The 27,046-nt window shown below is 41.6% G+C and overlaps 1 protein-coding gene across 2 annotated transcripts in view; it reads right to left on the bottom strand.

Annotated features, from left to right (window-relative positions):
- Window positions 1-27,046, bottom strand: part of CLSTN2 (calsyntenin 2) — a 676,166-nt gene that overhangs the window by 350,862 nt on the left and 298,258 nt on the right. For both annotated transcript variants that reach the window (XM_026649976.2, XM_026649975.2), the window contains exon 2: window positions 13,246-13,368. In XM_026649976.2, coding sequence (XP_026505761.1) covers window positions 13,246-13,368 — 123 coding nt within the window. The remainder of the gene's footprint in view (window positions 1-13,245; window positions 13,369-27,046) is intronic.

Below are 27,046 nucleotides of genomic sequence, written 5' to 3'. Positions count from 1 at the left end.
ATTACTTAGCATTATCCTTTAGAATACAAGAAGCATCTCACACTTATTTTCACAGCACAGGATCTAGGCATATAAGTCTAAATTCCTTCATGACCGCTCAAGTCCTACTCTAGACACAGACTACTGGGCAACAACTAAAGGCTTGTGAGAACAATCTGAGGCCTGGTCTACACTAGGAGTTTATGTCGAATTTAGCACCGTTACATCGAATTAACTCTGCACCCGTCCACACAACGAAGCTATTTAGTTCTACATAGAGGTCTCTTAAATTCGACTTCTGTACTCCTCCCCAACGAGGGGAGTAGCGCTAAATTCGACATGGTCATGTCTAATTAGGCTAGGTGTGGATGGAAATCGACGGTAATAGCTCCGGGAGCTATCCCACAGTGCACCACTCTGTTGACGCTCTGGACAGCAGACCGAGCTCGGATGCTCTGACCAGCCACACAGGAAAAGCCCCGGGAAAATTTGAATTCCTTTTCCTGTCTGGGCAGTTTGAATCTCATTTCCTGTTTGGACATCGTGGCGAGCTCAGCAGCACTGGCAACGATGCAGAGCTCTCCAGCAGAGATGGCCATGCAATCTCAGAATAGAAAGAGGGCCCCAGCGTGGACTGATCGGGAAGTCTTGGATCTGATCGCTGTGTGGGGCGATGAGTCCGTGCTTTCCGAGCTGTGATCGAAAAGACGGAATGCAAAGATCTACGAGAAGATCTCAAAAGCCATGGCAGAGAGAGGATACAGCCGGGATGCAACGCAGTGCCGCGTGAAAATCAAGGAGCTGAGACAAGGCTACCAGAAGACCAAAGAGGCAAACGGACGCTCCGGATCCCAGCCCCAGACATCCCGTTTCTACGAGGCACTGCATTCCATCCTAGGTGCGGCCGCCACCACTACCCCACCACTGACCGTGGACTCTGAGGATGGGATATTGTCGACGGCCGGTTCCTCAGAGATGTTAGCGGACAGGGAAGATGAGAAAGGAGATGAGGAGGACGAGGCAGTCGACAGTGCTTACAACGCTGATTTCCCCGACAGCCAGGATCTCTTCATCACCCTTACAGAGATCCCCTACCAACCGTTCCCAGCCGTTAACCCGGACACAGAATCAGGGGAAGGATCAGCCAGTAAGTGTTTTAAACATGTAAACATTTATTTTTAACAGAACAGGAATATTAACAATATTAACAATGGGTTTTTCATGATTAGTTTGCCCTAGGTGCTTAAGGTTTCAGTCCTTGGCAGTGCAACTACTGGAAAAAAATCTAACAATGTCCGGTTTAGCATGATTGGTTTGCCCTAGGCGCTCTACTGTTTAGTCCCTGCCAGTGCAGCTACAGTAAAATCCGGTCTATATGTCTGGGGATAGAGCAGAAATCCTTCTGGGACATCTCCACGAAGCTCTCCTGGAGGTAGTTGGAAAGCCTTTGCATCAGGTTCCTGGGGAGAGCGGCCTTATTGGGTCCTCCGTGGTAGGAAACGTTTCCACGCCAGGAGACAATCAAGTACTCGGGGATCATTGCCTTGCAGAGCATGGCGGCATACGGCCCTGGTCTTTGCAGGCTTTCCAGAAGCATCCTTTCTTTCTCGGTCTCTGAAATCCTCATCAGAGTGATGTCGCTCATGGTGACCTGCTTTGAATTAGGTAGGGGAATGTTAGTATTGGGACTGCTTGCCTGTTCCTTTACAGAACTGTAACCGGTGGTTTACAGCCACGCGGTGGAGGCGGGAGAGGAGCAGCATACAGGGATCTTTCCCTGGGACAGCCGTGAGGGGGTGGAACAGGGGCAGAGTTCATGCTTGCCGGATTGCTGGCTGCAGGGACTGGCATTGCTTTGAACGTGAAAGGAGGCCAGTGCTATTATTAAAGTTTTAAGCAGCCACAAGTCTACAGCTTACCATGTCAGCCTGTTACCCAAATTCCGCTGTCCTGCCCCGCTTGTCTGATCTGCACTGCAAGACCCCAGGCACTGAATGCGAAGACCGAAAATTCGACCTTGTCCTGAGTGCGCATGTGATAGGTGCTGTGCATGGTCTTGTTCACAGAGAAAGACTATGTTCTTTGTTCACAAAAAAATTTATCTTTCTGAGGCATTCACTCCCTTTTTCCCATCCCACAGCTGCGACTGTCTCCCGACCTACCCTGGCATCACACTCCCAGAGGCTAGCGCAGATTAGGCGTAGGAAGAAGAGGACACAGGAGGACATGTTCTCGGAACTTATGGGCTGCTCCCGAGCCCAGGCAGCCCAGCAGACCCAGTGGAGGGAGAACTTGTCCCAAATCCACCGATCACACATGGAACGGGAGGAGAGGTGGCGGCAGGAAGACCAGCAGGCGACTCAAACGCTGCTTGGACTAATGAGGGAGCAAACGGACACGCTCCGGCGCCTTGTGGATGTTCTGCAGGACCGGAGGCAGGAGGACAGAGCCCCGCTGCAGTCAATCTCTAACCACCCTCCCCCGCCACAAAGTCCCATACCCCCCTCACCCAAAGTCCCAAGAAGGAGGGGCGGCAGAGTCCGTGAAAACTCTCACTCCACCCCTGCAGACTGCTCAAGTACCAGAAGGCTCTCATTCCCCAAAATTTGATAAGTCCTTTCCTTCCCGCCTCACCCAAGCCCCCGTCCCAGTTTCATCCCCCAGTTTCATGTGTAGTTGCTAATAAAAAATACGTTTCTGTTAATTACTGTTTCCATCATGTTTTTTTAGGGGAGAGTCTGTTTGAAGGAGGGGAAGGGGGTTGGTAATTGGACAGGACAGTCACCTTTACCAGGGTACAGACGCAGGGGCAGGTTCAGCAGCAGGGCACACACACATTGCAGTCACTAGTTACCCTGGTCAGTCTGGGAGGTGGTTTTCATGTTCTGTGTGTGTGGGGGCTATGTGACTTTGTGGCGGGGGAGGGCGGTTAGAGATATTATGCAGCGGTCCTTATCCTGGATCACAGAGCCACGCAGCAGAGGATCTGTAACCGTCCTCCCCCTGCCACAAAGTCACATAGCCCCCACACACAGAGTCCCGAAAAGGAGGGGTGGCAGGCTCCGTTGAAACAACCAGTCCACCAGTGTGGAGCCTGTCATTCCTCGAGTTTAGAAGCATCCTTTGCATCACTACACTACACCCGCTCCCCACCACAGTCTGCGTCCCAGTTCAACACTTTACCGCGAAAACAGTAATAAAGAAAACGGTGTTCATTAACAAATTTCCAGTGATTTTATTTTTAAACGTGTGTTGGAAGGGGGGGAACGGGGTATGTAACTGGAGAGGATAGTGAACATTCACTGGGTAAAGAAACGGGGGCAGGTTCAGCTTCTCTGTAAACAAACTTAATAGTCACAGGTTACCCTGCTCACTCAGGAACCTAGCTTTCAAAGCCTCCCGGATGCACAGCGCATCCCGCTGGGCTCTTCTAATCGCACGGCTGTCTGGCTGGGCGTAATCAGCAGCCAGGCTATTTGCCTCAACCTCCCACCCCGCCATAAAGGTCTCCCCCTTGCTCTCACACAGATTGTGGAGCACACAGCAAGCTGCAATAACAATGGGGATATTGGTTTCGCTGAGATCAGAGCGAGTCAGTAAGCTTCTCCATCTCCCCTTGAGACGTCCAAAAGCACACTCCACCACCATTCAGCACTTGCTCAGCCAGTAGTTGAAGAGTTCTTTTTCACTGTCCAGGGCGCCTGTATAGGGCTTCATGAGCCAGGGCATTAGCGGGTAGGCTGGGTCCCCGAGGATCACTATAGGCATCTCCACATCCCCAAGAGTTATTTTGTGGTCCGGGAAGTAAATACCTTCCTGCAGCCGTCTAAACAGACCAGAGTTCCTGAAAACACGAGCGTCAGGAACCTTGCCCGGCCATCCGACGTTGATGTTTGTAAAACGTCCCTTATGGTCCACCAGTGCTTGCAGCACCATTGAAAAGTAGCCCTTTCGGTTAATGTACTGGCTGGCCTGGTGGTCCAGTCCCAGGATAGGGATGTGAGTTCCATCTATAGCCCCACCGCAGTTTGGGAATCCCATCACGGCGAAGCCATCTATGATGACCTCCACGTTTCCCAGGGTCACTACCTTTGAGAGCAGTAGCTCAACGATTGCGTTGGCTACTTGCATCACAACAATCCCCACGGTAGATTTGCCCACGCCAAAGTGGTTCGTGACTGACCGGTAGCTGTCTGGCGTTGCAAGCTTCCAGAGGGCTATGGCCACTCGCTTCTGGACAGTCATGGCTGCTCGCATCCGGGTGTCCTTGCGCTTCAGGGCAGGAGACAGCAACTCACAAAGTTCCAGGAAAGTTCCCTTCCGCATCCGAAAGTTTCACAGCCACTGTGATTCATCCCAGACCTGCAGCACTATGCGGTCCCACCAGTCCGTGCTTGTTTCCCGGGCCCAGAATCGCCGTTCCACAACATCAACATGACCCATTGCCACCATGATGTCCTCGGCGCGGGGTCCCGTGCTTTGTGACAGGTCTGGGCCACTCTCAGACTCCAGGTCCTCACCGCGCTACCGTAGCCTCCTCGCCCGATTTCTCAGCATCTGCCTCTGGGAAAGGTGGATGATAAGGTGCGAGATGTTGACAACGGCCATAACTGCAGCGATGGTCGCAGCGGGCTCCATGCTCGCAGTGCTGTGGCATCCGCGCTGTCACTGACCAGAAAAGTGCGCGAACTGATTTCCCGCCGGCGCTTTCAGGGAGGGAGGGTGGGAGTGACGGTTGGATGACGACAGTTACCCAAAACCACCCTCGACACATTTTTTTCCCCAGAAGGCATTGGGGGCTCGACCCAGAATTCCAATGGGCAGCGGGGACTGCGGGAACTGTGGGATAGCTGCCCACAGTGCACCGCTTCCAATGTCGACGCTTGCCCCATTAGTGTGGACTCACAAAGTCAAATTACTGTCCTTAGTGTGGATACACACGTTCGACTTTGTAATATCGATTCCACATATTCGATTTAAGTAAAATCGAACTACTCTCGTAGTGTAGACATACCCTTAGTGGGTTGAACCTTTTAGACTTAAAGCAAAGTCATTAAAATACCCTATTTTTGACTACTGCCATGGCAACTAAAAAGACAGTTAAACTCAGCAGACAAGGAGAGACTTGTCTGAGATTCATAAGCTAGCCAACAGAGGTCACTATAAGAGAGAGATTGATGGATTTCTCTGTATCTGGAGCCTAAGCATCTCCTATCATGCCTAACCTTACTGCATGGAAAACAGTAGCCTTGAGGTCATTCCTAATCCTCTATCTTCTGCAGCCGATTGTGCTACTGCCAAATTTTTAGGGCACTTTTATTCTCCATGGGCTATGTTCCCCATCAAGAGCATCATTTTTGGTTTTTAAGGGCTACACTGAGACTATGTCACACTTGCAGAGTTTTTGCGCTGTCAGTTTCACTGGTGATAGGGAACTGGTGAAAGAAAAGCGCTGGTTTGTGTTCTCACTTACTTCCACAGGCGTCACATCGTGTTCACATTTGCAGGACTTCCATCACTGATGAGAGCAGCGCACTGAGGGCAGCTATCCCACAGTGCAGCTCTCTCCATTTTGAGGATAGGCCTTGGGGGAGTGGGGGGGATGATCATGGGGCATCCTGGGTCCCTCCACAGCCTCCTTTCCCCAGGCACTGATCAGCTCCAGTAGCTCAGCATTGCTCCAAGCAGGTGATCGTTTGCTCAGCTGGCCAGAGTGGTCACCTAGGCACTGTGAGATATCCCCCAGAGGCTAAAAGCTGTGTAAACAGGAAGAACATGTCTTCACTTGCACATCACCGTAAAAGTATCACCAGTAAGAACTATACGCCTCTCGTGGAGGTGGTTTTCCGTTTGCGGTGAAACTTCTGAGTGCAAGTGTAGACGCTCCTGCGGTTTTTGTGTGAAAAGGGACTTTTTGCGCTTTAAATGGCAAGTGTAGACATGCCCTAAATGTCTTAAACAATTATGCTATACTAAAAACTTCTAAAATAAAAGCTGTTCAGCAGGTGATTTGTTACAAACACCTTCAATGCTTAATTTAAGGTTCAAACTTTTGGTCATGCTTTACTATAAGGTTAAAATATTTAAAACCAATATATTCTGAGCACCATAAATCTGACAGCATGTTTTATGCCTTACTGCCAGTGAAAGGTAAAAAGAGATTATTCAGAGTCTCAATTTGAAGAATAACATCCACGTTTTTTATGTTAAGAAGTAAAAAAATAAAAATTGTGCTCTGTTACTGCTGAGCTCTGTTTACCAGTTGATAAACCATCACTACCAGGAATGCTACACTTTTTGAAAGTCTGTAAACAGCTCAGGAGAGTCCTACAGAAAAATGGGGTTTTGTGTTCAAGCCATGGATCAAGTGGGCTACTACAGCTGGATTTGTCAGGGTACACTTGGGAATAAGAATGTTCCTATTAACTGTGAAAATGTCAATGATTTGCTTGAGAGGGTGAAAGTGTATGTGAATGATCAAACAACCATACATTTTTATTTCATTGTCTACCTTTCCTTTTTAAGGTCCAGGTAAAATGGTAAAGTCAGTCGGAGATTAGGATTTCATTTGCAAAGGAAATCTGATTTGCAAGCAGTGAACTATATAGTACTACTTAGGTGAAGACATACACACATGGAGCACATATGTGTGTGGTGCCAAGAGGGCAAGCATTTGAGAACCAAAATGACCATTTTTAAACAGGTGACCTACAAACCTATTGATAAAGCCAGAGAAATTTCAGAGTTAACGGCCCTGATTCACTACAGCATTCCTCCAATTTTACCTCAGTGTAAGTTCATCATTGAGTTCAGAGGAAGTCCACCAGCAGAAAAACGTAGTTGTGAATCAGACTCTACGTTCTGAATGCTTCGAGGAAAAGAAGAATATTCCTCTCTATCCTGGTCTAAATGTTATCTTTTTTCTTCTTCAGTTCTGCAATAGCTAGAAACACCACAGACACCCAAGCTCCTACTCAGTACAACACTCTAGCATTCTCTTCGGTGGGGACATGATGCTCAGCAGTAAATTCTGCTGGAAAATGCAGCCAAACTATAAGGATAAAATAAGGCCTCCTCCCCTTACTTCCCAAAGTAACAAACAAAACAAACAACACCCCCTCAAAAATATTGCACAGTTTTGTACATTTTTAAAAAATATATATTTAGATAAGTTACTGTCATATTGATTCAGTTGAGCTCTCCCTATCTGCGGCCAGAGTGACTCTGTGCTATGACTAACCTTACTGCTAGAAAACCTGATTCCTGAGGTCATCCCTCATCATGTATCTTGTGTGCAACAGTTGATTGTGTTCTACTGCCAATCTTCAGGCCAATGCAACTCTAATTTAGAACTATGTGGCTTTTTGGGAAGAATCCCTTTTTCAACTCAATGGTTTTCCCTGAAGGCATGTCATTAAAGTATTTGGGGGGTGAGAGGGTAAAATTTTTTAAAAAGAAAACATTAACCTAGGTGGGGGGGACAGTGGACAATAACCTATCCTGAGATGACAGTTCATGTCTCCATATAGATTCAAAGATGGTGTGACAACATTAGCGCAATGCATGCTGTGTATCGAAAGAAATCACACCAGGCTGTAACCAGAGAGCCACGGAAGTTAATGTTTAAGAGCTTGGTTGTGCCTGAGACACACACAGTTATTTTAGAAACTTCCAGGCACAGATATGCATTAGGAGCATGCTCAGTGTAAGTTTGTAGGGTACAGTATCACCAGCCACAAGCATGCAAAAAACATGAGTTGGGCTCCAAAAATCATATGATTTGACTTAAAATAATATTGAGATTTTTTAAAAATAATACATTTGGGATCTTTTAATTTTCCTTCTCGCACCTGAGTCTTTAGTAGCCACATTTTCAAGCATTTTTTCCCCACAATCATGAGGGCCAGAAATGTTCATTCTGTAAAAATGAAAAGCCAATATTCTCACATGGGAATTGGGGCTTTAAGAAAACCCCCAAATATTGCAAGACTTGTGATAAAATCATGAGAACTGGCAACTCTGAATAGTACCCATGATCTACCCCGATCCCATCCTATCGGCCCACCTTAGTAACATTACTTCTAGGCACCAGCTTTTACTACCACCCAATGCTGAAAGAAAGGAGAGATTTTCAGAATACTGCAAACATATTTACTTGTGACCACACCATAAGAAAGACTCTGAAATTCATGTGATTTATGCATCAATAGAAGGAGTTAACATCATGAATAAAACATTCGCCTCATTGTTCTCAAAAGAGAAAAAGAAACATGCCAGAAACAACATTAAAGTTCCCAAGAAAAGAGGCAGAAATCCTGAAGGAAGTAAAGACTATGCCACTGCTGATGTTTAAGAAGCTAGAAAGTCTGAATATGGACAGAACTCGATAGCCAGATATTTATGACCAACCAATAGAAAGTTGTTCTTCATAGCACTAATCCCAAATTAAATAGCCAATGTGTCAATAGCAGCTTAGCTCTACCATTGTGTGCTTTGCTGCAGAGAAGAAGCAGGAGACAAGTTCTTTGCTGTGCCCCACAGAAAGCTTAGCCCGGAGCGGATGGAGGCACAGCAGTGCTTCAAGCCACCTTTGTACCACCCAGCTTTTGGCTGCAGGGACCAATGTGTCCCTGTATAAGTCAGAGCTGATCTAATTTACAGCCGCCTGATCCATGCTCCTCTGCATCCTCAAGTAGACCAATAATCCCCATAGTGCTCAGTACTACAGACACGCCTTCCTCCACCCCATCCCCCATTCCAGGAGCTGTGTGACAGCCCTACACTGCACCTGCACTGAAGATTTCTGCCCCAGCTGAATCTGGCATATTTACAGCCAATAAGTATCACTGGACTTGCTCTGATCTCTGAACCTGCTCTCACCCAGTGTAAGTGAGCTCCAGTGTAAGTGAACTCATAAAGGCTGCTCTAACTTACATTGCCTGTGTATGTTTCCCAAAGGATCACACCCTAGTGAAAACTGGCAAAGATCTGTTCCCATTCCACCTTACCATGATCTGCCCCTTGTCCACTGGGGTGTGTCAGAAGTGGGGGATTGGCATAGGACCTGGCTTCACCAACCTGATGCCAACTGAGACCTCCTCCCCCACCAGGGGAATTCTCAGGTGGGCAGTGCAAAGGGGTTGGAGAAAGGAGTGAGAATCTGGCCCATTTACATACATAGAAGAAACTCTGAAAACTGTAGAAAGCAAAAATGGAAAAATTCCCAAAGCAAAAAGGGCTTTGCTTCCTAAACCAGTTTGATGGGATAGGTATGAAACCCTCTGAGGAAACCCAAATACTTAAAAGCAAGAAAGTGAGTAGTGAAGGACACCGTAACACTTGCATAGCCCATGTAACAGACAACTAGGTAACTATGTTGTTGTCTCTGATATTTTAACTAGTTCATTGAAACACAATGTTGGGGGGAGGTGTTTTGTTTTGTAAGTATATAAGTTACTAGAGATGTATGGGATTTATGCCAGCCAGAATTCTGAAAAGCAAGAAAGATGTACCCATAACTAGCATCCATCCATACATGCACCCTATATATACACACACACATTCATATATAAATACATATCTGCACACACTCTTTTAAAAGAATAAATGCTTAGCTCTTAAAAGCTATTTGAAAACTGATGCACTAGAATGAACTATGAGAAAGCTAGTGCAACAGCTATGGCCCCGATTCAGGAAAGTACATGTTTAATTTTAGCAATGCTTCTAGTGCAGCACAGAGTCAATCTCCTCAATAGGGATGCTTTCCTGAATCTGGACTATATTATCTTAGAGCTTTTGAAGAAAAGATCCCCAAAAACTATAAAAATCTAAAAGTGGGCTACAGCAATAGGGAAAGATACGGGAATGGAATGTAGGACCTCAAAAGCTCTGATATGATTGAAGACAGAAGGATAAATTCAGAAATGGGAAATTCCATACCTAACACATCTTTTAAAAAAGCCATAAACATAATTTAACTGGACTTCAGGAAATCTTTTGATATACCCACGTAAATACAATAAATCAATAAAGGTAATTGTAAGAAATGAGGCAAGCTATTTAGGCGGATACAGGCCTGATTTGTGAATGGCAACAGTTTGTTGGTAAGAGAGCAGCGGACTGCCACAAGGATCAATACCAGGATAGATCTGACTCATTTATTTACATCAGTGGAAGAGTTAGAAGTATTTTGCACTCAGATTAGCACACAGTTGGCTCACAACTAAATCAATAAAAAAGGAGGAGCTTGATGTAATTGAAAAGAGATCTGAGGTATAGCAACTGTAGGTAAGTGGCTTCTCCAAATAACTGTAGAAAAAGGCAAGGGCAAATGAACAAATATATACAATTAAAACTTAGTATTAATATCTGTACAGTGCAAAACACTGGATAGGAGGAGTATATAAGGATAGTGATGGATAATACTCTAAAACTTCAGTATAGTGCTCAGTAGTATTTGCTTACTGTATACTTTCAATTTGCACCTTCCAAAACTCACTCTACACTCTTGTACAAAATGCAAATTATAAAATAAAATTCAAAATGATACAATGTCAAACTCCCCATTCATCTTCCTCTCACAGGTGAGCCAACAGGCTGTGTAACACGCTATGAAGATCAGATGATTTAAACTCTGTTTAGCCAATGTTTTGAGGAAAAAGTTTTGGATGACGGTAACTCTAGAATCAATTCCATTAACTATTGGAAATGCCCTGCCACCAGCCTACAGTCTCACAAAATGGGCAAATAAATCAAACAAACTTCTGGGATATTAAAGCAGAAATTTTCTAGATAAGTGTAAGGAAATTTCTCTGTCATGATAAACAGAACCAGTGAAACTGGATTCAGAATACCACAAAGTTAGTTGTTTCGGTTTGCTTTTTGTTATGGAATTGTAGACAAAGTGAATGCTAGGCAACCAATACAGGGAATTAAATATTTTGGTTATTCAAACTTCAATGGAATCTAGGCTCTTATTCTTTGAAAATAAAAGGAAATTAAGAGTACAGCTCAATAAGGAATGTAGAGTTTTGGATAGACTAGAAAGCATATCTGTTACAAGGCTATTTGAACTAGTGCCAAATATTATACAATATTAACTGGGCATGAACTTAAAAGTGAAACTGGCAAGGTACTGGCGCAAAAACCTGCATATTGTTTTCCTCGTGTTCACCTCTTACATAACACATCAAATATAGTACATGCAAGGGATACAAAATGAAATAAGACAAAATAAATTAAATGAATGAATACATTAAATACATTTTTAAAAAATCAATGTAAACACCCAGGACTCATGAGCAACTTTATCAAAATAAATAAGTCTGTCTGTGTGAGAGAGAAAGATCTCAAATCCAATCTTCCAGAGGACTGTCATAAATGGCAAGGGAAAAATATTATAATTAAGACACGCACATTGATTGATCCCTTATAAAACCAAACAAACCATGAGCATTATGGAGTTTTGAGCAAGGAATTAAACTAAATATCAGTCAGCAAGGCGTTAATAACATATAAATGAGAACAGTATGTGTAACTAATATTTCTACCTTGTTTCAAATAACTGTACAAGTAGATGGTGAAAGATGTGTTTTTTAATTAATGCAACTGCACATTAGACTGTATTATCACTTTTAATGTATGACTAGAAGAATTAATTGCACATCTGTGAAAAGATATCTAATTTTGCAGAGGAAGGTAATACCATACAAAACGAGTGATGCTCAAACACACCACACATAAAGTAACTGTTAATCACATAGGGTATATTTTTCTGGTTTTTAAGGAGTCGTTGACAAATACTTAAAATACAAGTTGCTTGTTTAGAACAAAACATTCTTGTGATCAAAAAATTGGCACTTCAATCACAGGCAATTAGTCCTAAAAGCATCTTTGTAGGACAAATTCCCTGAGCCTTATGACAGTGAGTATCTCCTAAGGAGAGGCAGCCTCAAAGAAGCAAACTAATTTCCTAATTCTGCAAAGAGATCCATGTTAGCATAAAAGTCCATCCACATGAATCACTTTGCAAGCACTGGTTCCCAATCTGTGTCCCAGGGACCACATGCTGGCAGTCTACGGAGGTCTGGCTGGTCAGGTGGTACTGGATCTCTCTAATATCATGTAGCAGCTGAAAATAAAGATGGCTCAGATGGACTACATTTATATACTTCTGTTCCTGTAATTGCCAATTGCTATCTGGTTGCTTAAGGGACAGGAGGTAATATCTGCATTTGTGGATGAGAAGGGTGCTGGTCCACAAGACAATCTCTCTATTAAAATGAGGTTCACACTGTGAAAATATTTGAGAATCCCCATTTTGCAGGAGCAGAGCATAAAGTAGCATAACAGCACAATCATGGGGGGGAAATGGTTTATCGTGACTTAAGTACTGTCATATTGGAAGTCAAGGATTGAGAGTTATTTAAGTGAACATGGACCTATACTTCAGGATAATGCTTGCCCATGTGCACCCAGGCTAACACACTGGAAAACAGCTCAATCTCATATACAATACATGCATTCTTTTCATGATCGCTACATCACCATTATTTTTTATTATTCTTCCATCTTTTTGCAAGTTTTTTATTTTTTTAAATGCAACAACCACTTTAGCTCTTTTGCACTTCAAGGAGCTTATCTGTTATTTTTCTGCTCAAGTAGCTCAAAATGTGACAGACTAAGTGTACGGGGGAAAAAGACTTTATATGGGAAAAATCCTCAATATCGCATACATCTATCATAAAGTAATCTTATCAGAAATCTCCATTAAATTTCCTCTCTTGGTTCTGACTGTTATGAAGTACTAGCATCATTACATAGTATGCAAGTGTCTTTGAATACTACTTACATAGTTTACTCCACAGCTGTTTTTTAACTACCTACCAGTAAAATAGTTTAGTTATATAGGATTTGTTTAGGCAAACAGAATGGTAATTAATATTATCAAATCAGGTTTCCTTACATATCTCCCCATGTTTTCATTAAAAAAAATAAACGTTGGCAGTACAAGCTTACTACAATGCACCATGTATAATGTCTCCTGCCTCCACAACAAATTAGCAGACATTCATTCTGAAACATCTCAATTCAAGGTCTATGGGCCCAATATCCAAATCCGACAGACAGACAATCGAACCTTTGATGGTATTAGTATCACTTAGATGATACTATCATTGTGCTGCACACAAACTGCTTGCAGCTGTTCTCTAGTAAGTTATCATGCCTTCAGCAATCACAAATTACATTGTTTGTGTATTTTCCTACCTGCAAAGGGAACAGGAGCATCCTTATCCAAAGCAACAAGAGGAGGATCCAAAATGACAGTATCATTGTTTTCAGTAATGACTCCGTGATAGGAAGTTTCTATCCATGGCTTGTGTTTGTTCACTAGAAAACAAAATAAAGAATGTATTTAACTCATTTGATACATTTCTCATCCAGCTCATTTAGTATATTTTTAAAAGGAAACAGTACTGTAGTATGTCACTCATTATGATATTAATATTATTAATACATAACCACTTTATGTCATACAACCCATGTACTGTAGATATCATATCCAGTTTACTGGTGAGGAAACAAACAACTAGGAACATTATGGTCCAGGTTTTCAGTTGGGCACAGCTCCAATTTAGGTATGAAGAAAAATTGCCAGATTTTCAATACAGGACAACCCTGGCTGTACCTGACACAATGAGAACTCCTGGATGCTAAGTACATCCAGTCAAAGATTTTCTGATGGAACAGGTTTTCCAGTTGGAAAATGCTGATTTGATAGAATCTAAACGTTCCATGGGAACGTGTCAATTTGTTAAACCTTCCAATGGAAACTAGGCAGGCAGCAACCCACAACTAGCCTGGGTGCCTAGATTTTTTTGAAAATTCCTTTTTGTGGGCAATTTTAAAGATTTTTGAGGCTTCACTCGCACTCAGACCAAAACACAAATGCTGAAGTTTTTCATTATGACAAATTTTCTTTTTTCAAACCAGCTCTAGAACTTTTGAAAATCTGGCCCTCATTTAGATGGCTATATGGGTGCAGAGGTCTTTCTGAACATCTGGGCCCCAACTGTTATTAAGCATTTCACATTCTGATCCCACTGGAAGCTTATGACTAAGGTGGGAAGACAACATGAAGTATCTGACTGGGAGTCAGGAGGTTTACCACCACACACTTTCTTCTCCACTATTTGGTATAAAGAAGATAATGGTCATTCACTTTTGCTTTTTAATAGCTAAAAGAAATGTTACTAATAACTTTTGTCTACAAACAGTATTTAGCCTCCTAAACCAAAATCTGAATGTTCTGTTTTGGGAGCTTCTACAGCGGACTTACAGTGGAACTCAAATAAATTAATAACTATTAGAAGATATTTCCCAAGCAACAAGGAACAACATATTTTCATCATTGGACTTTGCAAGTTCTGATACAAGTTACTTTTCAAACATATTATTTGTGTACCAGATATTGGTGAGAACATCTGGTGGGCTAACAGAAATGCCTTCAACCAAAATCTAGGGTTGACTTGTAAAGCAAACACAAATAGGACCAAATGGGATCATTTACAATAAATCTACCACCAAAATAATAATAATAAATAAATAATAATAATCATAATAATAATAAAATCCCTAATTTTACGAATAACACAGGTCCTAAATGCCTTGTCCTATGATAAAACACACAGGAAGGAACAAGTGTCTGGGGAGGTTGCCCTAATATATTTCCTTCAAATCAAGAGAGTCAGTTTTAGATACCTGCACTGTTACATAGAATAGTTGCTGGTCCACAAAATGTGTAGGGTACACAGGAGGCCGGGGCACCCATGCCTCCACACTAGCTTTGGGGTCTGGCTGGCACAACGAACCACATCCCCATAAAAGATTATCTCAAAATATGAAGGGGGGGGGGGTGATGATATGCAATTAGATTATGATCACCTAACCCCCTGGACCTGTCTACTTTTCACCCACCACTTGTCACCTCCCTCCACATGGATCCACATTCTAACAGATAAATCCAGAGGGGTGCTGGAAACAGTGCCGAAAAGGGTACATTCTTCCAAGCGGGGGTACAGTCAAGCTCTATGGATGATCTGAGCAGGTCAGCAATCCTTATAGTATTAAAAATAAGCTGTCAACAGTCCACTTCTTGAAAACATTATGGTCTGCTAACTTTTGTTCCTGCTGACACATTCATTAGAAAGGCTTCATAGTTACAATCTCATTTTTCATTGTTTTTAATGTATTAACTTAAAATTTTGTTTTGTTCAGTTAGAAAAATTATATGCCTTGCTGCTTTAAAGTCAGCAACATCACACAAAATTGAATGAGTTCATGAGCACTGCTTCTTAGTTAATGTATCATCAAAGTTTTAAAAATATTAGCACTATAAGTACAATAAAGAAGGCCTGAGGCACATCACCACCATAAGCCTTTCCACTAGAATTGTGCAAATAATGGATTTTTTTGATCACTAACAATTTGGAAGAGTCAAAAAAAAAAAACCCCTTCAGGTCAAAACATTTTGTTCAACCCAAGACAAAACATTTTGACTGAGTTTTAGATATAGAATTAAGGTAGTTTTAAAACATAGTCATTTTGAATCAAAGAATCACAACTTTTGAAAATGCTAAAACAAAAAACATTTTAATTTTTTTGAGATTTTTTTTTACTTAAACAATTTGGTTAAACTAATTTGAATTCACAAGATGTTCTGGTGTCACTGAATCTGCTTTTTTCAATCAAAAAATGTTTTTCACCAAAACGTTTTTTGCCCATCTCTACTTTCCAGCTTGCTTGGGTACAAGTCTGCAAATAGCCTTGCAGGTACAAAGACCATAATCATTCACAATGTGCCAATTTGTAGAGTAGTATGTTTTCCTTTACAGTGTTTGATTACACAGTTTGAAACTGGAGCACCAATTGATTCAGATCCCTTTCTATCTCAATGTCTGCAACCCAGACGCAACTCATAAAATGCAGAATTAATTGTGTGGGTAGCCTGGCTCTTTGGAATTAAACTGGTTAGTTGACGTGACCAAAAATGCGATGAAGGCCAACGGGCCTGTAGGGGTTGCAATGTGAGAGGTGAGAGCTTTATTATCTGTGTACTACACATTTGGACTCCAATATGTAGGATACTGGAATTATACTGTATTTTTATCTGAATTTGTGAAAATCCTGAACACATACATCCATACATATTAATTATTATGATAGCATCCAAAGGTCTTGATTGGCATTGGGGGCACCTCTCTGTAGGCACTATACAAAAAAAAGGAGATGCTTTTTGATTGACAGCAGATAAAATCTATCAATAACCAACCACTAAGTGGGAGTTCACATGAAAAATGAAATCTCTGTACAGTACACTTTTCTGAGAATGTGTGTACCCAAGCCAGCTCATAATTTTGTTGTTGTTAAATTGCTGTCTGAGTTCCCATAAAATAAATCTTCTCTTTCAGCTTTTCTAACCATAGGTTTGGGCACATATTGTTGATGGGAGTATTTAACAAATTGTCCTAGAATTAGTTGATTACTCAAGTGATTGGAAATCTATTGCCTTTCACTTTTCCCCTGGTATGTGCCAGTATTGACAGTGGTCAATGGTTGACCATGGTCTTATCACCCACATTTCCCCAAAAAAAGGGTCTTGTACTCTATATAACTTCTACAACACCCTGACTTCCATCAGGAACAATTAGTACAATTTAGCCCAAAAGTTGGGACTGGGTGGGGGAGAGAGAGGGAAAGCCAAGGGACAAAACAAAAATACTACTTCAAAATTATTTGCAGGCAGTTTACAATGTGCATCTTTTTAAAACCATTCTAAAAGCTTCAGATAATATGCCTTTTATGAATCTGAAAATAAATTATTTAATCTAGCTATTTTAGAGCAAAATTATTCTTCAGTAGCAGAAGACCTATACTTCTAAAACAGTTCCCCATAACTAAAAACAGGCAAGCCTTTTCTACTATTTGTGCAATTCTAGTTTTAGAATATGGAATACATAATATTGGAATTACAAGTTGGTACCTGAGTGTAGCTTTTTTCTCTTTTGTAGGCAAAGATGTCTCATTCAGTAGTGAACATATACTCCAATACACCTTCATAATATGTGGTATTTAAATAATATATTTTTTCTTAATTTGTGATCAGTGAATACATTTATTCTCTAATATGGAAAAATCAGTTTCAGGATATCAGAATAATACTAGCCCCAACATAACGTACACATTTCAGACATCTTTGAGAGTCTCCCATTCATACACAGCATCCTTGTAGAAATGGGATTTTTTTTTTGAACAATGAACAGATTTTCATTTCAAGCCTTGTGAAATGCATATATTTAATTATACATTTTCTTTTCTTCCAGTTGCCCTTATCTTCCAAGTATACAACGTTTCTCATCTTCATTTCATGCTACATTTTCTTTTACTTTAATAATATTAATATATTTTAGACAAAAATCTCCAAAATAAGTCATCTGCCTACTATTCCCTCTCAGCAATTATAGCATGTGTTCTAAATCATGTTTTTTACGTGTACTTTAAACAATATTTCCTTTTATCCTCTAGTTTCCCTGTGTCATATTTTCTAGATTGGATCCTTCTGACCCATCTTGGATAAATAATGTGAGTTTGAACTACAAACAAAAGAAGATTTTTTTTTCCAATGTAGGTCTCATCCCATTTACAGATTTACCACAATATCTAGAGTTCTGCGACAGCAAACAGAACAGGGCTTTGAGAGTCTTCCCAACAGCGCAAGTTTCTTCTATTAAATGAAATTCTATTAAAAAGTCTTACCATCTAAAACAGCAGAAGAATCCAATATGGTGCAGGAATAAGTAGTAATCTTAGTTAATGCTACTACTTAATTTTCAGAGAAAAACATATGCCTGAAAGAGCCCACTAGTATTACAAGAAAAAAAAATCAATCCACTAAATAAAAAATAAATGTGATGCATTATATAATCCAACAATTAATTTAAATACATCTTTTTATGTTATGAGATTGGGAACCTTTATGTATAAAATAGCTTGAACAAGTTCATTCATGTCAAAACTAATGTGCCTTAGTACTCCTTCCGACATATTTACTGATAAAGTTAATTACAGCACCATTGGAATAAAATGAAAAAAACAAACACAAGCAACACTTTCAAAAGCACAGCTACCATATCTTATCTGCCTTTGAGTTGAGTGGATAGTGTGCTTTCAAGATGGCATCTGCAAATTTCAAGTTTAGTGTATATTATAGTATTGCATATATAGTGGATTTTATTGTATCTACTCTGACAAGCAATTAAATCACATTTTCCTCCAGACTTTTTATGAGTTTCTGTAGCCTTGTGCTATCTAGCTAACCGATTAATCAAGGAGACTATAAACTATACATAAATATGAATGGGTGATTGGTCAAGCAGATAGTATCTCGCTGGTAAGGGGCCTTTAAGTACTCTACTAGGAGAGCCTATGTATGACCCAGTACGGTTGTTCTTATGTACTGACAGTATTGCCTCTTAATATGAAAGATACATGGAAATTGCTTCCTCTAAAATGAAGTTAAACTACTAGCAAGATTCAGAAAGAGGCTTTTTAACAGAATTCCTTCTACAACCTGCCCAAAAAACACATTTGGAGGTGAATGACTACCATCAAAAGCATCATCTTAAGAAGACTACAGACAAATTTTTCAGATAACTATAATAAGGAGTCAAAACTCCAGCACTGCACTGTTCCAAAGACAGCAGTAAAATCTGAGGAAAAGTCATTTCCTTGTTGTGCTCCATCCAGGACTCCAGATGTCTGAGGGGTAGGCAATTCTCTACATTATAGAAGAGCACAAATCATTTACTGGTACTGTGGTTATGTCCCTACTATCATAGGCAGTACTAGCTGGGGATTGTAAACATTAATGAAAGGTAGGATGTGCCACAAATAGAGAGCAAAAGGGATAAAACTAAAGATGGGGGGGAAGAGTACTGCATTATTAAAATATTCATTTATAACTATAGATACTACAATTAACTGTGTAAACTTGCTGGAGATACTCTGAGCACAAGGTGTTTCAGAACCAGATTATGTTTAGGTTTTGGGTGCAGAGATTATGTTTGAGGCTAAGCAGGTTTGACTGCATTGAAGTTTCGTGAGCTGGTCCCAGGAGATTTTGGCAGAAAGTGACAGAAATCCTATGGGATCAGCTGATGTTCCTTGTGAGTCCTGCCATCCTGGCACACATACAAAACACATGCTAAAAGCAGGCCCCTTCAGTGTCTTGAATTTAATCCAGACCCTAAATTGTACAGGAGAGTTCAGAGCCAGAGATTTGAATGTAAACTCTCAGACTTGAGATTTTGGTTTTGACCCATGTCAGCTTATGAATGCACTGACTATGTTGATGTAACATTGTCCAGCTATACCGAAACAAGGACAGGAGACATTACATATGGTTTTAATCAGACCACAACTTTATTATTAGATGTCTGGGACTACCCGGCAGATAAAAGTAACCCCCAGGTTCTTTCAATAACTTCTCAGGGGACTTCCGCCAGGCCCCCCATCTTTTTCCATCCAGATCCACCAGCCAACTCATTGGTGGGACCTTACCATCTGCCCTCCCTCATAGGAGGGTTAAGGTGGACTATAAGAAAGGGGGGCTGGCTTCCTGCCGTGCCAATCATAGGAGTCCCATGCCCTCCCCCCACTACCCTGTTCCATTCCTTTAATCATCATCTTCTTTTTAAGTTCTTTACCAAGTCATTTATCTGGTCACTGTGTCCCTTCCCTATGGAGTACCTGCACTGGACATCCACCCCACGTATATAAAGAGTTATGACATATAGCCTACCTCCCTTCATGCCACGCATGAACAAAGCCTTCCCTGAACCCACTGTGGGGAAGGCGAAAAAACCCAACTCCACCTAAGCCATCTGGTCAGAAGGGAAAAATTCCTTCCCAGCTCCCCTAAAAAGAGGCGGCTAGTGCAATACCCACAGCAGGTCTTGATCAAACCTAGTATTTCACCACCTAAAGAGGGGACGATGGGTGCTGCCTCAGCCTGCTCTGTGTGAAAGGAGGCTTCACTGCACAGGCTGCCCCTTTTAAGCCCTTCCGCCCACCTGGATTCCAGGGGATAAGTCAGTGTTGCCCCTTATCCCCTTTTGCAGCACTTTGCCTCTTTCTCTCTCCCCCCACCATAAAGCACTATTTTCTTTATTCAGCCAGCCAGCCAAATCCTGCCTCCCCCCGCTTCCCCAGAGGTGTGGTGCGGTCATTAGGGCTGCACAGTTGAAATCATAAAGTCAAACTAAAAAAACTTTCCAAAGGGAGTTTTAATTAGCTGCATTATACTTTTATACTTTATGCTATATACTTTATGACCTACAGTAATATACTGACATATATATTTAAAACAGAGAAACATTGGAAATTAATAGAAGAAATCTGCAATCTTTCTGAGCTTGTGTTGCTGTTAGAATCTTAACGTCTGAATTTTCAGAGTCCTTGTGATTTTAACATTGATATTGTGTGTTTTTAATTAAAGAGGAAAAAAGGAGCAAATGCCTGTGTTCCGTAATATTCACATTTCAATGTCCTCAATGAGTGTTTAAAATTAACACTGCAGTGAAGGAGGCAGAGAGAAAAAAAAATATTTTTAGCCCTCAGTCTCCAAAAATAGCGGATGGAATTTTGTTCAAACTTTCAAAGAAAAGAATGTTCAGTGCATGAAGAATTCCAGCAAAATAGTGTGATTAGATGGAAGTTTATCAACAGGTAAAAAAAAAGGGTCAGAAAGACAACCATTTTCCAACCTTTAATATACACCTCTACCCCGAAATAACACTGTCCTCGGGAACAAAAAAAATCTTACCGCGTTATAGGTGAAACTGTGTTATATCAAACTTGCTTTGATCTTCCAGAGTGCGCAACCCTGCCCCCCTGGAGCACTGCTTTACCGCGTTATAGTTGAATTTGTGTTATATCGGGTCGCGTTATACCTGGGTAGAGGTGTACTAGGTTCTACCATGCACCAATTATAATAATTTTTAAAGTCTAGAAAATCAGGCAGTTTATATTTTCAATCCTTTCTTTACAGAAGGCCTCCTATGAAAACATTTCTAAAAAATAACATGCATAGCCATGAAGATTATTCCTTTAATAGGAAAATCTAACTGGGCAGCAGTGAAATCCATAGTAGAATTTCTGAATTCATACCTGTATTCAATTAAGCCACAGAAGAATTATAGCCACACTCAATGTTTTTCTTGCTCTCCCTTCTATTACTTTATTAACCATCAACATAAAAATGCAATGCAAATAATTTGCAGCACCTAGGATAAGAACATTAATCTTTTTCGTTAATTATACTTAGGGGCTGATTCATTAAAAATTGTATGCACCATTAACACTGCACTCTCATACTCTGTACCTGCAATGTTCGTGATTACAAGCCTTTGAATTCCATTAAACCCTCTTCCAAAAATGTTTCACCCTCTGTTGTCCACTGAAAGTGCATTCAACATGCAAAACACCAGAGTAAAAGCAAAAGCATCCACTCTTTCGTAAAGTCTGCAAGAACTGCTATGAGCCTCAGTAGAGTATTCAGCAGGCCAATACTTTCTGCTGTCCTATTAAGGACCACAAAGGGATCTATGGACTTAAAGGTCAGGCTTGGAGCAGGAATAAAAGCATGGAATCAGGGAAACAGAGGAAGACTGGGAGATGCGGTTGGGAGATGCCTTGGAAGCCAGAAGCCATGCAGGGCTCCTACATGCTACACCAGGGGTTCTCAACCTTTTTCTTTCTGAGCCCTCCCCCCACAACATGCTATAAAAACTCTATGGCCCAGCTGTGCCACAATAACTGGTTTTCTGTATATAAAAGCCAAGGCTGGCGTTAGGGGATAGGAAGCAGGGCAATTGCCTGGGGCCCCATGCCACAGGGCCGCCCGTGAAGCTAAGTTGCTCAGGCTTCGGCTTCAACCCTGGATGGCAGGGTCAGAGCCCTTGGCTTCAGCCCCAGGCAATGGGGCTTCGGCTTTCTGCCGAGGGCCCCAGTGAGTCTAATGCGGGCCCTCCTTGCTGGACCCCCTGAAACTTGCTCATGGCCCCCTAGGGGCCCTTGGACCCCTGGTTGAGAACCATTGTGCTACAGGATCCCATGAGCCTGTCCTCTGCAGAGCTTCCTGTCCCCCATTTCCTTTGTGCCATATGGTGCTTAGCAGCTTCACATGGCATCTTGCTATCTACCTCCTAATACATGTCAGAAGGTGGGAAATTCCCAGACAAAAAACCCTTTGCTAAAATGGAGTTAATTAAAGGTCAGTCAGCTAAAGATTTAAAAAAAAACCATTGCCATTAAAAAGAAAAGAAATAAAAACTATTAAAATCCTGGGAATTAAGAGTTGAGGTTAAAAACTTAAAAGAAGCAAACATTTTAAACTATGAAAAATGGATGAACACAGACCACCTTAACTCTGACCTGAAAAACAAGTTTTGAGACAACCTTACCCATCTATAACTATTTAATCCCAACAGTTACAGTGCCTTAAACCATGCAGAGATCGTGCAGACTCCATGCAGGCTACACTGTCCCCAGGGCCGGCTCTAGGATTTTTGCCGCCCCAAGCAGAAACAATTTTGGCCGCCCCCCCCCCTGTTTTTTCTTACCCCACCCCCGGCCCCGCCTCAGCTCCGCCCCTTCCCCAAATCCCCAGCCCTGCCTCCTCCCCCCAGACTCTCAAGCCTAGGAAGGAGGGAGGGAGGTGGAGAAGCGGCGTGCGCGCCGCGGCCACTCGGAGTCTCCCCCTCCCTCCCAGGCTCTCAAACCTGGGAGGGAGGGTGAGCAGCGGCGCGCGAATCAGCTGTTTCGCGTGCCGCGGTCACTCGGGATCTCCCCCTCCCTCCCAGGTTTGAAAGCCTGGGAGGGAGGGCGAGCAGCGGCGCGCGAATCAGCTGTTTCGCGTGCCGTGGCACGCGAGCGGCAGCAGCGGAGGTGAGCTAGGGCGGCCGGGGCACATTTTTAGGGGCGGCATTCTGGCGCCGGCCATGCCGCCCCTAAAAATGTGCCGCCCCAAGCACCAGCTTGTTTTGCTGGTGCCTAGTGCCAGCCCTGACTGTCCCCATCTTCACTAAAATGTCCTACTTCCAACAATTATCATGAAAGCTAGAGTTTCTATATATAGATGCCTCCTTGCTGCAGATAATGACAATATACACTTGAAAAGAGCAAAAGATAAAAGCTTTCAAACCTCATCATCTAAAGTTTGGCTCCTAAATCCATATTAAAATTACCTGATTTTCAGAGGTACTGAGGATGCACAAGTCCCACTGAAGTCAAAGGAAATTATAGGTGGTAATGCACTTTGAAAACAAGGCCAGTTTTATTTGGGTGTTTAAACATAGAATTAAGAGTCCAACCTTAGGCAAACAAGTTCAGATTTGCAAAAAAGCTCAACAAGTTGGGTGCTTCAGAAGTTGTCACAAAAACAGAGTGGTCTGAATATGTCCATTTTTCAGATCAACACCTGAGCTTTTTGATTCAGGAAGTCAGACTGTGACTGCTCTGGGATAAGGGAGACCCAGATGCAAGTCCCCAACTCTGCCTACTTGAGTGCGGGGTTTTCCAACTCACATAGTTCTGAAATGGGCAGAGGAGTGTCTTGAACCTGGATTTCCCAAATTACTGCCATAAGAACCAGGCTAAACATCTCTTGCACTGCCTCCTCTCTTTATTTCAGCATAATATCTGACCAGCTGTAGTGGTGGGCCTTTGAAAATCTGGCCCCCAGTTCTGAACATTTTGACCAAAAGCTATTGTGGCCACAAAGCATCATACCAAATACTGGAAACATATGTATAAAACAGTCCTCTAGTGATCACTTTCAATATTCCACATGCAAACTATACACAGACAGTATCTCTCTAAACTGAAAATGGATGTAGACATTCTGAAAGCCCTTAATCGGGGGAGGGGGAGAAATGGCAACCAAAGGAAGCTGGGTGAAAGGCAACAGTACAGTATAATGGTATTTCCAAATGTAAGATGACTGCAGATTTCATAAAGCCCTTGGAAAGTGTGCTTGATCTAAAATAGCACCCTACAAGCCAGGCATCAAAGGAACACAGAAGTGAGGATTAAAGGCTGGCACTGATACAGGGGCAGAGTTAATATTGTCTAGGTGACTCAACTGTTAATTTCCATACCTGTGAAAAGTTTAGATTTACTTCAAGTTTTCTGGGTTTTCTACCTTTTTTTTTTTTAAGTAGCTGCAACAGGGCATATATTTTTTTCTTTAAAATTACTGACTCAGTATGTTCTCCCAATCTAAGGGTTGTTTTTAATCTGAGACAGTCTAACCCCCGTTATCAGCTCATCTCCCTTAAGGCTGTTTGTGAACTGACTTCAAGGAGCTTCAGATTAGGCCCTTAGAACCCAATGCTAATTGGGCCTTCAACTCCCACTGAATACAACAGAAACTGAGGCTGTTCAGAACCTTTCAGGACTGGGCCTCTAGGCCCCAATTCAAGAAAGCACTTTAAGCTTGTGCTTGAAGTCCCATTGAACTCAATGAAACTGAAGTTCGTGTTTAGAAGGTTTCCTGAGAACGGAGGCTTTTCTGAATCTAGTCCTTAGAGGGTCTGCGCTCTAGCAAACTGGTTCCTTATCTTGCTACCTTACAGAGCACAAGAAAGAAAGAGGGTCTTTCTAATGCCTTATTAGGCTACTGAATAAGCAATAAGTTATAAATCCCCCAGCAAGCTGATACTGTACTGGAGCCTGCAATACATGTACATTAGGATACTTTTTACATTGCAGAGCTATATATGAAAGGCTGGCTTGGCAAACTGCAGACATCAACTTTGAAACAGACAATTGGTTTGAACTTGCAATTGCACATTCCAAGTGAGATGAAGTAAACATAGCCAGTGTTAAGTGTTTCTTTAGGGGGAATAAGGGAGAGCCTCAAACAAAGCAATATAAATATATCTGTGACACAGAAAGGACAGGAGTCCAATAGAGGACTGGAATATAATTGGGGTACTCTGTAATAGCTTGCATGCACTCTCACTTCAGTATATATTAGTGGTTTTCAAATACACTAAAATTATATTTAAATTAGAAACAAGGCAAGTCAACCCAAATACAAAAACATAAAAGGAGATGAAAATAACACCTGAAAATTGGCATAACTCGGTATTTTGTCCATTGTCATATTAGTCCACTAACCCTTTATGGCTTTTAGATTGAGAGAAAATTAGATTACATTATTGGTGTTTCAAAAACATATGCCTCTTTCGGTATGAGGAAAACAATAATCTGTGACTAAATTAACATCAAGACAGAATGGTGCAATTTCCTGAATTCTAGAAAGAGGCTTATCACACACAAACACATTTTATACGTACTGGCAAAGTGAACAGAAACAATTTCATTCTGCTGGTCACAGTCTCTCACAGCATACTTGCTTTCACGTGTTATACAGTTCACTGAACTATGATGTACTGATACCCAAGTAGGTACTTTTTGTTGCTGTCAGCGATCCCATGTTTTACTTCTAATATGCTACATTAATAGTAACTTATTTTTGTACGTTTACATACGATTATAGGGTGAAATCCAGGCCCCAGTGAAGTCAATGGGAATTATATATACTGTATATATATCTCCATATATCCGGTACAGAATAATCCACTAAAAGTTGTGATCACTAAGGACCAAATCTTGTGCCATCTTTATAAGGCACTAAGAGAGCTGATCTACAAAATGATCAGGCCAGGCATAGAGGAAGGTGGCCAGAGACCCACATCTGCTCCAGGAGTGAGGTTCTCAAAATGGGGCCTCTCTTCCCCCCTCCCCAACCTTTCTTGTGGATTCCAACCCCTTGTACCCCATTCATCAACTTCTAAGATAGAGTTTCCTCCTGGCTCTATGAAGATTACAGACATGACAAAAGTTATGTTTATTCATAAAACTTTTACAAATTCTCCCTTTCAAGGTTTCAATGTGCATGGCTGTTTCCTCTCCACCTCCCAATTACTCAGATGAGAAGTTTACTTCTTCATCTCAATTAAATACTGTCCTCTCTTTGGCTGGTAGCTAAATTTTGCAGCTGCCAATAGAAGAAATTTCTATAGATTGCATCCCTTCAATCAACTACTGAAACAAGAAACCCAAGAGCATTCCACTCATTCACTTCTATTTTAAAATAAATTCACTTTGGCCATAATCACACTCCTCTTACATTCACATTCCAGGATATTAATATGAATATGTTTCAGAGTCACCCGTACTTGCAGAAAGTCAACTTCAAAGTAGCACAGTGTATTTCTGAAAAACAATGATTTAATTTTCGTGTATAATTCATGCTGCACAGCGTGGCTATTTGTCACCTTTAGGTATTGGACCACATTACGTGTCAGGAGTCTGCTGTAGCTTTCAAGCTAATGTTTGTGATCATTCAGCTCATGCAATAGAGACACATGCGTCTAGATTCAGAAATCCAGGGTTCAGTCCCTGAAGATGGATTTATCAAGGTTTGCTGCAAGACTACAAATGTATAAAGCCCAACCTCATTATCTTGGGTTACACATGCCTGAATGTGCACAATCTTCTGGTATGAATAATCAGGAAACTAAAAAAATAATTCCGTGTGATTTATCTGATCCACAACTAACCATTGGAGCTTGAATAGCACAAAACTAATATTGAATACTCACAGAGAACTGTTCACAGTCAATCCATACAGACTTCCCCCAAAATAATTGTCTGATACTCTTTAATTATGAGTAACTATGAGGAAGTCATGATTTACTCACAGTTATCTCTTGAACAGAAAAGGATGGTAATCAGATAAAGTTATCCTTCCTAATTAATTAATTCAGCTATACTCAAAATCCATTTTGGCCACCTTTCTTTCTACTGCTGACCTTTTGTCCAGTGAAATCTGCTCCTCCTCTCTTCATTACCTTGTTTAGTATACTTGTCAGATGTAGACTGTGACGGTCCAGGCTCCTGGGGTCAGGGCAGCGTGGCCTATCAGTCACAGTCCATAAAG

This window comes from Terrapene carolina, unplaced genomic scaffold (assembly GCF_002925995.2).
Source record: "Terrapene carolina triunguis isolate 2854851 unplaced genomic scaffold, T_m_triunguis-2.0 Scaffold88, whole genome shotgun sequence".
In the NCBI taxonomy this organism is placed as follows: Eukaryota; Metazoa; Chordata; order Testudines; family Emydidae; genus Terrapene; species Terrapene triunguis.
The sequence above is the reverse complement of the archived record's forward strand: the minus strand, read 5'-3'. Positions and strand labels throughout refer to the sequence as shown.